The 16364-nt window shown below is 37.6% G+C and overlaps 1 protein-coding gene across 5 annotated transcripts in view; it reads left to right on the top strand.

The window, feature by feature from the left end:
- The first annotated feature begins 686 nt into the window (after positions 1-686).
- The window catches only part of MLIP (muscular LMNA interacting protein), a 117059-nt gene continuing 101381 nt past the window's right edge, over positions 687-16364 (top strand). For all 5 annotated transcript variants that reach the window (XM_084283450.1, XM_084283449.1, XM_084283448.1 and 2 more), the window contains exon 1: positions 687-830. In XM_084283450.1, the coding sequence (XP_084139576.1) occupies positions 768-830 (63 nt within the window). In that variant the 5' untranslated portion in view covers positions 687-767. The remainder of the gene's footprint in view (positions 831-16364) is intronic.

Raw genomic sequence — 16364 nt, 5'->3', positions numbered from 1 at the left:
ACTGTCACCCTGAACCGGGGCCAAGTTACTCTGCCAGAGTAAATGGCCAGTGTCAGAGTGCACAGCCATCTTCTGAAGGGGTGTTGGCTCCATTTTGGGTGCTCACTGGCCGCTGCTTGTGTTTAGGGGTGCTCACAGTACCCTCTTAAAATATTGCAGACCCTTCTGCATTTCAAAATCTGAGGTATTGTGTCCTGGTATTAGAAAAGAGTGTGTGCTCGGTGTGAATGTGTATTAGGGTAGCTCAGCCCCAGATGCTCAATGGGGAATGATCAATAAACACCATTTTAAAATATTCTGTACGCTTTCTGTTTCTACAGAACATGTGGTAGCAGCTATTCATATTTTTCATTTTACTTGCTTAACAATCTCCATGAGCACAGGTTAGTGCAGCTGAGGCACTAACTTCTTTAGCCATTTGTTTTTATTGGCTTTTAAGTAAAATTTTTTTGCATGGTTGGGGGGGGGGCAAAGGGGGAGCATGGAGTGAATGGGGCCAGTAACCAAAATCCCTTCTGAACAAATTGCTGTGATGCTAAAACCACATTTATTGTTATCGGAGGCAGCTGCTTGCCCTCTCTTCGCAGTCCTAGTTGTGAATTTTGACAGCTATAAATGGAAACACATGCTGACCAGAAGTCACCACCAGCGCTGCCTGAGACTTCTCTCTCACAGCTTCAAAAGTACAGTGACAGCTAACATGTAGCCAGGTTAAATCGTTTCGGCTCGGGATATTAGAGTTTGGGTTTATTTTCTTCCCCTGGGAAATGGAGTTGGGAAAACATGAAAGAAAAGTCTCAGGAAGAGAAGCCTTAGAGGAAAAGCAAATGGTAAGATATGTTGAGAAATGCTGGTTGTCGATGTCTTTTTTTTTTTTTTTTAATTTAATGACAAGAAGGCATGGCAAATTGGCTGTGGTACTTTATAGGAATATTTCCCTAATTCCTTTAACCAGTGACCTTGAAGATTAAAACTTAATTTGTATATGTTAAATTAATTAAGACGACACATTTCTGTGAACATTATGGAAATTTGTTAATGCATTTTATGAGGTGCATGTGAAGGGCAAAAACTGCAATCCAGTTCAACTGCAATAGTCTGTGCTTTTCTTGTGTTATTTTGAGGGACTATTTCACATCTTTGCACATTGCATTCCATAACCTTAAGTCGATAAATGGTAGAGGAAATAATTTGTCTGCGTCTGGAGCTTACTGAAAAGAAGTGTGACCAAAATAAGTTATTAAGAGAAAGTGAAAACAGTCAAAGCACAGCTTGTTGGTAATTAGTGTAGTCTTGAAACACAGTTTATAATGTGCCTTGCATAAACAAGGTTATTTCCTTAATATCATGAAAAGGGCAGTTTGTTATTGACTTGACACAGCTGTGAAGAAAGGTGGCCATCATTCTTGTTAAGAAACAAATTAGCACTGAATATTTTAGCAGTTACCTTACATAGTGGTGGTGTTGGATTGGTTTTTGGTTCATGGTGTGCCAGCACTACTTTGTTTAGTTGCAATGTTTGTCTCTGTTAGCCTCATTCAAGTGAGACTTTGGAAACTTTGGTGTGTTAGTCCATAGTTTTAAATAAGGTGCATTGGGTAGGAAATCTGGGAAGTGCTGAAACAAATAAAAATAAGGATTTGGCCTTCAAGTATTTTTTTTTTTTTTATTATTATTAGTAATATGTGAAAGAGCACTGCTGAAGCTTCAGCATGAATTCAAAGTATAAATATTATCCAATATTTTACTTGTTTGTTTCCTTATTAATAAATTAACAAAGACTTTTTTTTTTGGTTGTAGGTAAAATATAAGGAAAACTCTTCAAAAGTAAAAGCATTTATAAAAGTCACAAAAGCTTCAGGAAGACTTTCAAGGGAAACCTTTGAAACGTTGCACTGGTTCATGTGTGGGGGGAATGCATAGCAGTGCAATTAGATAGCGTGATTATCTAACTGCAGGCTGCATCCTGATTTACAAACAGTTAAGTGCACAAATGAGGCTTTTCCAAAATGCAGAGTGCTTCTGTTGGGACCGTAACAATCTTCTAACAACACTGTGTGTGTCATTTACTACTTTTGAGAATGGCAAACTGGAGTGAAGAGGAACCCCACTGACTGGAGCTCTGCTAACACCCGTCCCCGGTCACCTGTGGGGCTGGCTGGTTGCTTCAAAACTCAACGCACTGAGCTCAGAGAAGTCGCTGACAGCAGTGGCAGGTCACATCCTCACGGGTGGTCAGTGACGGGGTAGAGGAGGCCCCATCTCATCTCATGTCTGTCGCGTCTCTCTGCCGACAGTAGAAGAATGCTCTGGCTCGGCGCCCGTCCTGTGCCTTTCTCTGTCACCTTCCAGCCCAGCTCCATTCTCGCCGCCATCCCCTCTCTCCCCTGTTCTGTTTGTCTGTTTAGTCTTAACGCTTTTCTGTCTGATTGCTAGGTGGATTTCACTTTGTCCCTATGTTTTTCCTGATTTTGTGTCTCCTGGGCTTTTATTGATTCTGCAGTTTTCTCTTTGTTACGTGCAGGCCCATTCAATATTCAGATACTGCATGGGAGCAGAGTCAGTCTGGGGTACAGATATTATTTGTACTTGTATTGTTGATATCTGTTCACTTATTTAACTTCAGCATAACAAATATTACCTATTTAATATTATAGGCACCAGGAAGTGTTTGTTTTCAGTCTTACATGCTATAAGCTGGATGATGCATTAACTAGATGATAGCTTATATACGTATTTTTATATAAGTCATAGGGACGTCGCATAACTCAGGAGTGAAGGGACTTCAGGAAGTCTCTAGCCCAACCTCCTGTTTAAAGCAACTGTGAAGTCAGACCAGGTTTCTTGGGGCTTTATACAGCTGGGTCTTGTGCCATACCCATCCTTGGAGGTTTTCAACCTCCTTGAGCATCCTGCTCCACTGCTGGGCAGTTCTTGTAGGGGAAAACTTTTTTTTTTTTTTCCCCTCTTGTTTTCTTGAAAATCTCGTATTTCAATTTATGTATGCCCATTTTTCTTTCCTCCTGCCATGCACTGCTGTAAAGACCCCTTGTTCCACCTCTTTTGTAACCTCCCATAGACATTGGGACTGCTGTTAGGTTCCCCTGAAGCCATCTCTTCTCCAGGCTGAACAAGCCTGGCTCCCTCAGCCCCTCTGTACAGGGAAAGTGCTCCAACTCCCACTGCCTTAGCGATCTCCACTGAGCTTGCTTCAATTTATCTAGGTCTTTCTTCTATTGTAGAGCCCCAAACTGCATGCCATATTGTAGATGTGATCTACTGAGTGCCTAATAGAGGAGGATAATCCCTTGTGACCACTTCTTCACCCCAGTTAAGCTGTCTGCAGCATATGCCACAATGCCACACTCATTGATCTCTCCTCTGATCCTGACCCACAAGCTCTTGCCCAGCACAAATCATATTCAAGCTTCTCACATCCGAGCCGGTGTTTCACACAGAAGGATCCTCTGCTCCTTATCTTCCCTCTTTGTCTTTCTGAAGGTCTTGTATTGCACCACTAAAGCCACATGAGTTATCCCACCGCATCTTAGTTATTTCTACAATGTCATAGTTCTGTGATGAACATATATTTCTGTGCATAAGATAAAACTGGGCTTTGTATATTTTTTGTTTTTTAACAGATATTTCTACCTGTTTCCAAAAGAACGAAGACCTAATCTTTCTGTATCATTCTGAAAATATTCGGATTCAAGAGTGTCCATTAAATAGATACCAGCTCATGCCTGCATCCTACCCCTATGTAGGACAGTCCTGCAGATAGTTTTATTGTGTAGCATTGTACCTTTACATTCACTGCTTTCTGTGGATGAGATAAATAATATAAAATTCTCTACCACTTCAGGCTATTTCACTTAATATTTGTGAAATTTATTGTTAAAGAGTTCTTGTCCTTGCCTCCTGGAGGAAGATTTCCCATCAGCCAGAATCCTGAAGAGAGTCTTTGTGTTGAGCTGGCTGTGGAAATGGAAGATAATGGAAGTCCCATTTTTTGACGGGAAAATGGAATGACTCACTATCAAATAGATTGGACTAAACAGATGAACCAGATTTTCCTTTTTATAGTTTTGATTTTAGAAGAGCTCAGAAGGACAGAATAATTCCAGTGTTTCCCTATTGAATTGACAGCATGGCTCAAAATAGCCTGTTTACATTCTGAAGTTCTCCTCCATTAATGCATATTGCCTCTGTTATTTGAAGTGATTTTAATTATATTTCACACTTGTCTGTTTCCTATTTGATCTCTGTTCCCTCCGTGAAAAGGCAACACATGAAATATTGCATTTAAAAATAATTTTACATCGGTATAGCAACAGAGTATTCAGTCTTAATACTTTAATTTGAACAATATGTTTGTTTTTTTTTTTTTGTTCGTTTGTTTTTAACTTGTTACACTAGATGGTGATAATGAAAAGAACAGTCATGTAGAGGAAATAACCAAACCAAACAATCTATGGATCAGAAAGAATACCATATGTCACTTGAAATGCCATTAAGCGAAGTTTTTGGCTGACAGGATGTACTCTGTAAGAACGTGCTGCGGTACAGTTCAGAGACCTATTATTTGCTTTTCACAAACAAGATATAGTGACAACTCATACAAAGTGAGGTAGTTTGGATCAAACCCACCCAAGTGAAACAATGGTTGATCTTTGTACATTGGTAGTAACAGAAGGATCCTTGTTGAGATGAAGTTCTCTCCATGCAAATTGCTGTGGTAAAGGCTCCCCTGAGCAGACAGCCCATTTTCTGAGGGGAGCTCAGGGAGATGGAGATAGGAGGGATATGCTTGCTCTGGAGTTGGTTAGCAGGGCAAGCCCATGCCTTCCTTGTGGTTCAGGTATCTTGCATCTGTGTATGTCTCAGGGTCTGCATGCATGCACGCATGCAGCTAGGGTGGCAATGTAAAGGCACAGCACAACACTGTTTGAGTCAGCCACACATTTGCTTTCTCTTTAGAGAGATGAGGTGACCATTGCTGTGCAGAATGGTGGCAGAAATTAAGAGGAGGTGAAATAGTGATACAGCCTGGAGTGCAAACACAGAGGTACTTCAGCAGGTTACGCACTATGCCAGGTATAAAACCCTCATCCCCTTTGCCTGTCCTCTCCCCCAGCAGGAGGCTGGTGGCTGCGGAGGCTGCTTTGACTTTTCTACTTCTGTCTCCCATGAGAACACGTCTACCCAGAAGAGAAACTCCTACAAATACACTGATTGCTTGAATTCAATCCTCAGTTTGATAATTCAGTGCTGAAGTGTGAGCACTCATCCTCAGCATACTTTAGGTAACTAAATAAGCATACGTATTGTGTGTACTAAGTTAGAGAAGGTTTTGTGTGTATACATTTAATTCATTCCTGTTTACCCATTTCCTGCTCTAGAGGTTGTTTGTGACCTCTGGGAGAGTCTGTCATGCAGCCAGGTTCAGCAGGGTGGGCTGCCATGCTTCAGGTGTTTTGTGCTACCTTGTCCCAGGTTGTGGCAGCCTCTTACTATAAGGGATGGTCATGGGAGATGCTTTCAGATATCCTTCAGATTTGAAGTGCAGGACTGAGGTTTTGTAGTGGCTTTGCAGGAAGAGACCAATAAGATCCTACCATGGATACGATCTCTTCTCACTGTGCAGGTGTAATGAGGTGGCTGAGACATTACTGCAACTAGAGCATCAATGTTCCCTCTTGCTTATCTAGAGGTGAGGTGCAGAGGCATTGATTGCTCCAGCAAGTGATCACTGAGGAAGGAAGGACTAAACTTGGAGGCTGCAAGTAGCAACATATTTTTATCACTGTTGATGTGACATTAAACAAGACTGAAGCAAGTGGGAAACACAGAATGCTGCTCTGGCCTCTTTTCTAATCCCTGACACTTAGCTCTCGCCTCATGTCAGTTTACACTACCTTTTCTTTAATCTAGTGCCAATCATATAGAGGCATTGCTAGAATACATGAGGTGGGCTTTGGTTGCATTAGTGGAAAAAAAGCTGTCTTGGAGAGGTGTCATCTGATGATATATAGCTGTGTATAGTTTGAGAGTTAGAATGGGACAGAGACCATTTCCACGAATAAGATTGGATATACTAAGTGAGAAAAATCGTGATTTCTGAAGATATTCCTCAGGAACGTGGGAATTAGTTGTGGGTGACACTAGGGAAAACACATGCTGTCCATTGCTGCTGCTAACACTGAAATTCAGGATGGACATTAGAAAAAGCTCCCTTGTTAGAAGGGTAGCACAGCACTGGAACAACGAGATTTGTGGTCTGTCCTGCCTGGGAGCTTTTCAGGACCCTCAAATAGGTGAGGACGTGGCTGACTTGGCCTTGTTTTGGCAGTAGTCTTACTTTGAGCCACACTGGACTGGGTGACCCTGGGAGGTGTCTTGCAAGCAATATTTCTTTCATTCTTTGATTTTGAAGTAGCACCAACGCGTTTTTCAGGAAACACGGCAACAACTTTCTCCATCTGCAGGGCACCTTTCACACATTTAATGCTGATACATAATGAGACCATGCTCATCATTTAGGACTCTTCATTCTTCTGTAAAAAAAATAAAAATAAAAATACTGCATTCAATTCACTGCCCTTTAAATTCTGAAAGTGCTCAATAATACACCAGTGGCATTAAATCTGTATCTTTGATACGAATTCTTAGAAATAGAGCTACTTGACAATGAATAGAATAAGAGGAAAGAAGTGAGTCATGAGAAAGGGAGAAAGAAGGTGGACCATAAAAGAGTTAGATTTTCAGGGCAACCAGCAGACAAACAATAATATGTTTCCATATTTGCTTTGTATTTAGTATGAAATGCATAATATTTCAATATGTTTTACTCATATTGTCCTCCCTGGATATGTCATTAAATTAATGATAATTGGTGACTGCTTCTCAAACTAAGTTTCCTAAATGCATTTTAAATATTTAAACAAGACAGAACACCTTAGACACTAACTTACCCAGAGGAAAAAAAAAAAGTTACTTCAAAGGAAAAGGATCTAAATATCAGGGTATCTATTCTTCTGCTTGTTTCTGAAGTAATTCTGGTATTGTGGTAGCAATGATGCAATAGCTTCATTAGTATTTTTCCAAAAAGTGAATGAATTAACTTTATTGGGGTATTTTATCCAAAATATCTCCCAAGGAAGGCAGTGGGGACCCTTTTGTTCTTTCCTTTTTTTCCCCCTCTCTCACTCTCTTTTTAAAAACATGCTTATACTCTCTACTGATGTATTATTCAGACTTATTTTAATAATCAAGTCTCTGTTGAGTAATGCTTTTATTTTATTTTATTTTATTTTAATTATTTTATTTTTTATTTTCTTCTCTCAGGATTCCATCAGATAAGAAAAAAATGGAGCAGGGCAGCATTTTATTTTATTTTTTAAATATAATCTGTTATGTATCCACCACTTCCTAGCTGGAAAACAAATGGAGAAAGTCTGATAGTTCTTAGTTTCTAGACCATCCAAAACCTTTGACTGATGTTTCTACTTTAGAGGTAAGCATTATACTTGCTGTCCAAGTTCTGTTGTATCAAGGGAGCAGAGCTGCAGTTCTTCTTTCCTGAGTAGTCTCCTGGATGCCTTCTGTAGGAGACATCATGATAAGACCTTTTTCTTGGGATACAAGAAGCCATGTGAATGCTGTTAGGCTTTTGTGGTTGCCCTTGTAGCTGAATCAAAGTCCATTTTGAGATGTTCTTTTTGTCCCTATGGAACCATTATTAGTTGATCTAAGCATTAAAGCCAGAACAAGCATTGTCATCTTCCTTGTGTTATTTTATCAGCATCTAGCATTGGTAGGATGGTCTTACAGAGACCACACATAGTAGGGCTGCTCTTAGAGCTGTGATCCTGTGACACAGGTGTCTGTTATGGTATTACAAGTCCTCTAGAATCACTTAATAGTGTAAGAGTCTCAGCTTTCATTTTAAAATGCATCAGTGGTTTCACCACATGGTTGCAAAGAGAAGATTCAATGGGACCTGACAGCAAGTGAAACCCACTGAAACTGTGACATTCTTGGCTCAGTGGCTCTGAAAGATGCGAGTTGTTAGGGGTGTCTCAGTGCCATGAGGAGTCAGGCTGTGGGCAAGGTAATAGTTCAGTTCTACAATAGTTTTCAAGATTTCATAAACTTCCTTTTAGTTTTCTTGAAAATAGAATTGTGTCTCCAAATATCTTTCTCTTGAAGTCTGGAGTGAATTGAAGTATGATACTAGAAGGAGGCAGGATGGGGACTGTTTCTTATACTTGGCAGGCAGCAGATGCCCAAGGCTGGTTTGGAATGTCAGGTTCATCTATTCAGTTTGTTCATGGTCTCAGGCAAAACAAGGAGTTGTACTTGGATAATCTCTCTGCCATGCCTCTTTCTGTAAATGAGATAGTACAGCCTCCCCTTCAATTCTCATTGAGTTTGCATAGAAAACACCATGGGTTCATGCAATGTGCTGATTTTGCTGACACAGGAAATTGAGATGTACATTATTTTTTTCACGTGTATTTGGAAAAGAAGTCCATTTTTTCAGTCTAGCTTACATTGGCACAAAGACTTTTGACCATGATAGCTGACCAGAAGACTGTCTATGGCAGGGGGAAAAAAAAAAAGTTCTGGCTTATTAACCCACTGCATTGCATGATAAATTCTGTGTTAAGGATTCTTCAGCCTTCCCTGTCTTTCCGAGGGTCAAATACTAGTCCAAGTGGAGAGAGACCAGGGAGCAGATTTTGGTGTGCCAAGGCAAGAAGGGTTATTGTAATGCAGCTCTGCAAATGCCATGAAAACGTATACAGTACTGCTTAGCCAAATCTGCAAGCCAATGTCTATTTGGAAGTGGTAGGCTTTCCATGGCGATTCTGCATATTCACAAAATAACTTTGTTCTTGTCAATTTATTTATTTACAAGAAGTAGCTGCATTATCAGATTTTTTTTTTTTTTTTTTTTTTTTTGTTTTGTTTTGTTTTGCGGTATCAAAACCTGTATCTTTTGTTTTGGCAGTAGCCACTGATATCAGATTTTTCTAAATTGTTTTAAGATAGGATTAATTTTGTTTCCTTATGCTGGTCATACAGAAAACCTTTTTTTGCATTAAATATTTAATTGTTGAGGGTTAACTGGTAGGTTTTCCAAAGAACTGATGGTGACATGCAATAAATACTTCAAAATACTTTCTGATGGTATTTTTTACTACATTCATCCCTACCTGATAGGTTACCATATCCAGGTTTTTGTGCCTACGCAGGTTAGCAAGAAAAGTAGATTTGCTGAATTTAAATGAAAAATTAATTTTGCTCAACAGCTTTTATCTTGTCATGATTTTGAAAAATATAAAGCAACAGGATGAAGATTTTCTTATCTTGAATTGTACACAAATGAATGTATTCATACTCTAGAACAGAAATAAAAAAAATGTCTCTGTGAGGCAGAAACTGAATTACTAGCATTCTGTCTTTACTACTTCATGTGTTCTATCTTGATTATGAGGAAAATTTGGAAATCAAGCATGGGAAAAATGGTAGTGATTTTGAAATGCTATTTTCTTAAATTATGTGAAATAAATTAATCAGACTTACTTGAGTCACTTACAATTGAAGATTTTGAAAAGAGCCATCAAAGCTTGTTTCCTTGTTCAATAGATTTAAAATTGTTTTCATAGGGTTCCATATTTCTCCCCATATATCTCAAAAGTCACTGACAGCACATTTATCACCACTTTACTTCTACTTAAAATATAGCTGCTGGTGGTGGTTTTATATAATAAACATACTTCAAGCAAGAGCTGTGTCATTTAATACTTCTTTAGTAAATGTACCTTGAAGTGCATCCAGATCAACAGCCAGACATAACTGAACTAAGTGATAATCAGAGATGGTAATTCTTATACTTAAGCAAAGAGATGGTAGTTCTTATCAAAACTCCTGAGCCAAAACTGCATTCTCTTTTCCTGTTGCAGACATGAATAGAAAAATGCAAAGATAAGTATTTGTATTTGAAATCCCAGGAGAGAAAAGCACATAGTTTGCCTCTCTTCTTTTCTTTAACAGTTACATTTTTCATTAATGTTATGAAATTGATCTCTATTGAAAATAGAGATTTTATTCTGGTTTATTAGGTGAACTGACACTGATTTAAAAAATAAAAATCATTAAAAAAGTCAAGAAACTGTCAGTGATTTATTTGTTGGGGGAGGAACAGTTAACCAAAAAACCACAACCTTTCTTGTTAGACTTATTTGTTGCAAGCTAGTTTATGCTGTCTTTTCTGGGACAGAAAGTCTATATGCTGAGGGACTGCAATGATAAATTATTCCTGTAACCAAGTCAACCCACAGTTCTTCCCCAGTTTCTAAGGAGCAGAATTCAGGGTTGAGGGGGTCAAGGTTGCCAACCTTGCCAGTGACTTGTAGTGACTCAATGCTGCATCATGTAATGGATTGCCTGGGTTTTTCAGAAACTCCAGCATTTATAGATTCTAAGAATCTACTTCTGAAAAAATGTACTTTAGAGTTTGGAAATCATGATTATATGAGCAAATTTGATGTTCCCTTTGCTTTATTCCTAAGTGTTATGACACAAATGTCAATAATAGGATTAGTGTTTATTTCTTTATTCTGAAATTATGATTCTGCTTAGGAATCACATCCACCAGCTACATTGGAATATGAAGTGGTCTGAACAAAACCACAGTTATCCTCAGTGTTTTTATAAATAAAATTCAGTTAAATAAAATTTAGTATTTAACCCTTCTGTTTCCAGTTGAATATCTTTTACATTTTTTCAGAACTTTTGCTTCCTGTTAAATGCAGAAAACACAAGCCAAGAGGCTGAGATGTCCAAAGAAAAGGAAACTTGGCATTTACACCCTCCCACAGAATGCCAGTCAAAGGGATGAGCTGAGAAAATGGCTCTACACACTCTTCTCTGAGAAATTAGCTATCAGCAGGAAGGTGCATGGGTGGCAATCTCAAAATTACTAAACTAAGGACATCAGTAGGCTGTTTCTTAAAAGCCACAAATTCAACATTTGTAGATATTAGTCATTGTTCTTTAGTCTTTAGTTCTTTGCCTAGAAAATAGAAATAATTGGCTCCCTAGGAATGCTGTGAATTGCTTGAGTATTGCAGATGTGAGAGTCATGAAAATGCAGATCATCATGAAATTAATTTCCAGGCAGTTTAAGGCTTGAGAAGGGTGTGAGACCAGGCAATGAAGTAGCAGGATGAGCTTTGATGGTTAAAGCTGATTGTCAGAATATACTGCAGTATAGCAATTACTATTACATACTTCATAAAATTCAGAACTTAATCTCATTTAAAAGCTTGACCTTAGTATTCTGAAAGCATCTCTTTTCTCTATTTCTGCATATATTTCTCGATAATAAATACATTTAAGAACAGAATTACTCGTATAATCTTATTTTTATTGCTTATGGGAAAACTTAGATTTCTTGTAAAACATGACTTGTTTATGAAATTGTGTATTGTTACAATTAATGTTCCTGTGTTCCCTTTTTACTGTTTCTCATACAAAATATTACAGATTTAGATGTTCCCTCATTAAAAATGTAGAAGGTTCAAATATTTCAGTGGTCTTCTTTTAGACTTCTTAAACAAAAACAATTTGTCCCAATAGAAGAATGATCTTTAAAATATTGGCATTTACATGAAATGTGTACATTGATAACAAATAATTATCTCACTGAGATAGCAACAAGCTAGCTGTAGTTTGGTTCTGTAGGTTTTTTTTTTTTTTTTTTTTTTCCTTCCTAAGTGCAGAGATATATCATGGTCAGTGGATAGTAGCTATCTTATTTTAATATCTGTGAGAAGATACAATTTCTAAACAAATATCCAGCACCTTATATGTGTATTGCAACAATTCATCAAATATTCATTGCATGTAAATATATTAGATTTATTTATTCAATGACCCCAAAAGATTTAAGTAACTTCAAAAGGAGGTAATTCATTTCAATCAAAGTCTGAGTGGCTGATAATTTTCTAGTAAATCTGCAATTACTTATATATCTTTCTTCTTCCATATGAACTATGTTAGATAAAGTGATGTGTGGCATAAGAAAGAAATACTGCCTTACAGGAGAACAGCTACCAAGCCATGCAGATATTTATTTATTTATTTATATATTTTGTATTTGGCTATGTAGATGTGGGAAGCATTTGTGGAAGAAAGCTTTCACCTTTGAAGCTGCATCCAAACATTTTTAGTATTATTAAGAGTTTCTGAGTTCAGTGCAGTAGCTTTTTTTCTCAGAAAAAGACACCATGACTTGTTCAGAGTGTGGCTGTGGGGTCTTCTGAAATAAACCTGCCATACTGAGACATATCCTAACCACATTTGCTTTTTATCTGGGGTGATGGGAATTTAGAGTGAGACTTTAGTGCTGAAGCTCATTGAATACAGAGTAAACTGTCAGAAAATATTCAGGATTCAAAATGTTTCCGTTTTGGAAACCAATGGAAAATCAAAATCATTGTAATGTAGCATAAATATTAATTATCTTTGCATCATCATAAGCATCATTAATATTGTAATTTTATATGATGTATGGTGCAATTTCCTCCATGAATTATCTACATCGGTGCTTCTTTGCTCAAGGTTATGAGCAAATATGAAAGCAATGACTACTCGCATCTCCAGAACACACTGCACAAGCTATTGTACACTAAATTCTTCTTCTGAATTCTTTGAAAATGTCATTCGAGTCAATTTCAGAAGCTTATTTTAAGCTCCTACTGAATATATGTAAGGCCCTACTGCATAAGATTTTGAAACAACCCTTGTAAAACTATAATCAGTTTGCTTTTTCTTTTAATTCATGAATAGACACCCCAAATTTGTTAGTCTTGAATTCAGGAAATAGTTGTCTAATAAAATGCTTATTATTTTAAATGTGTAGATTACATAAATAAAGCAATTGCTTTAAATTTGCAATAAAGCAATAGTACAATTTATGTCTGTGTTTTTCCTGGAAAACATGTGATTATGTTTTAAAGCAATTTTAATGAAGTTTTAAAAGTTAAATTACATCATAAGTTTAAGATGTGTTGTTTGTTAATGCTTTTATGCTCAGAGGAATGAATATATCTGACAAAACAGTCACAAAGTGTTTGTTATCTGTGTGTTGAAATCAGTTATTTAGAAAATGACTGAAATGACTAGGTATTATGTGATGAGTACTTAAGGTATTTGGAACTATTAACTCACAAATACATTGAAATCTACTTTTTAACACTTAAAAATAGATACAGAACAACCATTTATTTCTCAGGGAAGGGTATTTGCAGCAGCCTGTTATTTTCAATTTTTTTTTTTCCTTATATTCTCACCTGTTAAGTTTACATTTTTGGTCCATCAGTGCATTGTTTCATCCAGCTCTACCCTCCTCCAACTGAACAGCAATGCCATAAGAAATGCCATGCAATAAGAACGCCTCTGGCTTCTGGGTGTGCTCAACAGCACCTGGCTTTGCAAAGCAACAACTCTTTTTTATTCTGAGCACCGAATGTTGCCCATCAGGAGACGTGTGTGTGCAACACCTGATTATTAATTCATGGGCTGGCTTTGGGCATGAGTGGAGTACCTTGATGCTGAGCTGAGCCAAGAAACCTTTAGACAAGCAGAAGCATAAATACCGAAGGACATTGTCCCACATTTAGGTACGTATTTTTTCCAGATGCTGAAAAGTGTCCTACAATGACAGGAAGAGGAGGAGGTATTGAAAAGTTGAACATATGAGCCCTTTTGAGGTGTAAATGCTGCTGTGAATTCCTAAACTCTTTTTGGTGGGAGTTTCAGCACTCAGTTGTTTCCTGAAATAATGGGACTTGGACAAATCTTTTTACTCCTTCCCTACGCAGGCCAGTGAAATTGGTGCTGTAGAGAAAAGTATTGGTGAAGTAAAAAGTGGAGTGGGTCTGGATGAGTCTTTTTACTCAGCAGTATTGCAGCAAGATGGGAAAATTGAAGTGGTAGTGGCTACAGTCACTATTCTGGCTACAGTCCCATGCAATGGGGTGTATACCATGAACATTTTAGCACTGCAGCTGTAGACATTGGAAAAGGCTTGAGAAGAAAACTCATAGTAAGAAGGAAGACATAAGAAGCCATAAAAATCGGTATGAGAAAGCAGAGAAAAGAAGTCAGATTGATTGATTGATTGATTGATTGATTTATTTTGGTGAACAAACTCATAGAATTCACAGATTACTTGCCAGAATGCCTGTAGGTAGTTTGTAAGCCTAGCTTAACAGGAGAAATTCCTTCTGCTAATGTTTTTGTAACAGCCTTTTGCATTGATGCAGTGATTCTCCTAACATCTATTAACCCCTCTCTAAACACTTAACAGCCTCTTCCAAATAAAATTTTAGTTGTGGAGTGTAGCCACCTGCATTATCACATATAGGGGTATATGAGATGTCAGTAAGAACACAAAAACCTTCATGCTATTGATTGCATGAGGATTTGTTTGCTGACTTTAACAGCACAGCTTTCCAGTTGGTTTGATACTGATCTTGGAGATAACTTTTCTATCCATGCAAACTGGTTTTGTCATGGACTCTCATGCCTGAGCCTAGCTGAACTGTAAACAAGATTTCCCTCCTTTCCCTCTGGCACTTTTGTACAAAGCACTTGATTGCACTTGTTACTCAGTCTTACCCAAATTATTCTATATTGATCTATGTAAACAGATATAGATAGATACACAGAAGACTATATACAACCCAGGATAGTTGTATATAACTGAATATGTATTTCTTCTACTCAAAAAGCCAGCAGTGATACTTTCCATCATGCCTTCAAGTGAGAAGTGCTCAGCTCTTTGCTTGATTTATTTTTCTATTATTTCCTTGCTTAATCTCTCTCTGGCATCAGGAAATGGACCTCCTTTGCTGCTGTTCTCTCAGTGAAGGGGCTGCCTTATCACACATCAGTGCCAGGCAATATGTCATAGTTTTGGTTGATATCTTCTTCTCCCGTGTCTTCTGAAGTGCTTCCAGGGCTGGTGTCACCCCGGCATGCTGTATGCCAGGCACACGAGGCAGCTTTGGGCAGGATAATGAGCTGCAGCTTTGTAGCTCTCTTCAGACCAGTGATTTGTTCTTCATTTGAGTGTAGAGATAACCTTGCCTTTTTTCAGCTTTGAGAAGCCTGGAGTAATATCAGATAACATAAACTGGATTGTGCAGTTGCACAGTTTGTTTGTGTGATTGATCTCCCGAGATTATATTTTGGTTCTTTTTATTATTTTTTTTTCCCAGTTGTTTTCTGTCATTTACATCAACAACAACCTGACTGGTATTAGTCTTTCATTTCTGACTATTTATTTATTTATTTATTTATTTTTATTTATTATTTTTCCTTTTGTTTTTTCTTTTGTTATCTGGTTACTAGCCCAGTTGTTGGCTGATAAATACTTGGGGCTATGACTTTGTGCAGATCTGTGCATGCACTTCATTAGCTGCACTCCACTGATTTTGTTTGGATTGCTTCTGTGATTTAATCTCTTTAGGGATCAGAATTTGTGGCTGAAAAATTTGATAACTCCATGGCAATGATTGTTGTAAGCACTGTGTGACTGGTTGCTAATGATAGATGAATGAAAGCGCTGACTGCGTTTGCTGTTAGAAAAGGGACTCTCACTGTTATTTGCTACTGCTCAGCTTGGTGTGGCTCCTTTCTACAAATGCAGCCAAAACAGCTGAGATGCTACTGCTTTGTTTTGATTAAGAAAACAATAACAATACCAAAACTTCAAATATTTTTTCCGAAGCTCACCACTACTGAATACAGATTATATCAGCGTTTCAACATTCCTGTTTGGGGTGTGTGTGTATGTGTCTCTTTGTAACTAGTTTTGAAATGATAATTAATTTACACTCATCAGACTGGAAGATAAAAGTAATTTTTTTTTGCTCTCTGGATTCATATTTGGAAAGTGGACTGATAGTTATTAAGTACAAAGTATGTTGAGGATTCTTGTGCTTATTTGTATTTTTCACTTTTTTTTTTTCAGAGCTGATAGAAAAAGACTCAAAAGAGATTGTCTTAGTTTAACGTGACAAATTTTCTTCCTTAATCTACTTCTCTCAGTCATCTAGAAGAAGTATTTAATGAGAAAAATACGATGTATGATTTCCATTTCGGTTTGTTGTAAGAATTCAGACTTGGTAATACATAGCAACAGACACTGCTGAAATACAGTAGTTAATCTGATGGCTAATTTAAAAGAAAAGTTTTTTTGGGGGGGAGAGAAAAAAAAATACCATACATGAAATATTTTTTTCACAAAGGTGTCAGAGAATTTCACCAGACCTTATGTGCTATTTTGT

Source organism: Netta rufina, assembly GCF_964035555.1.
Source record: "Netta rufina genome assembly, chromosome: 3".
Lineage (NCBI taxonomy): Eukaryota > Metazoa > Chordata > Aves > Anseriformes > Anatidae > Netta > Netta rufina.
Note: the sequence above shows the minus strand (reverse complement) of the source record. Positions and strands in the feature narration are given on the sequence as shown.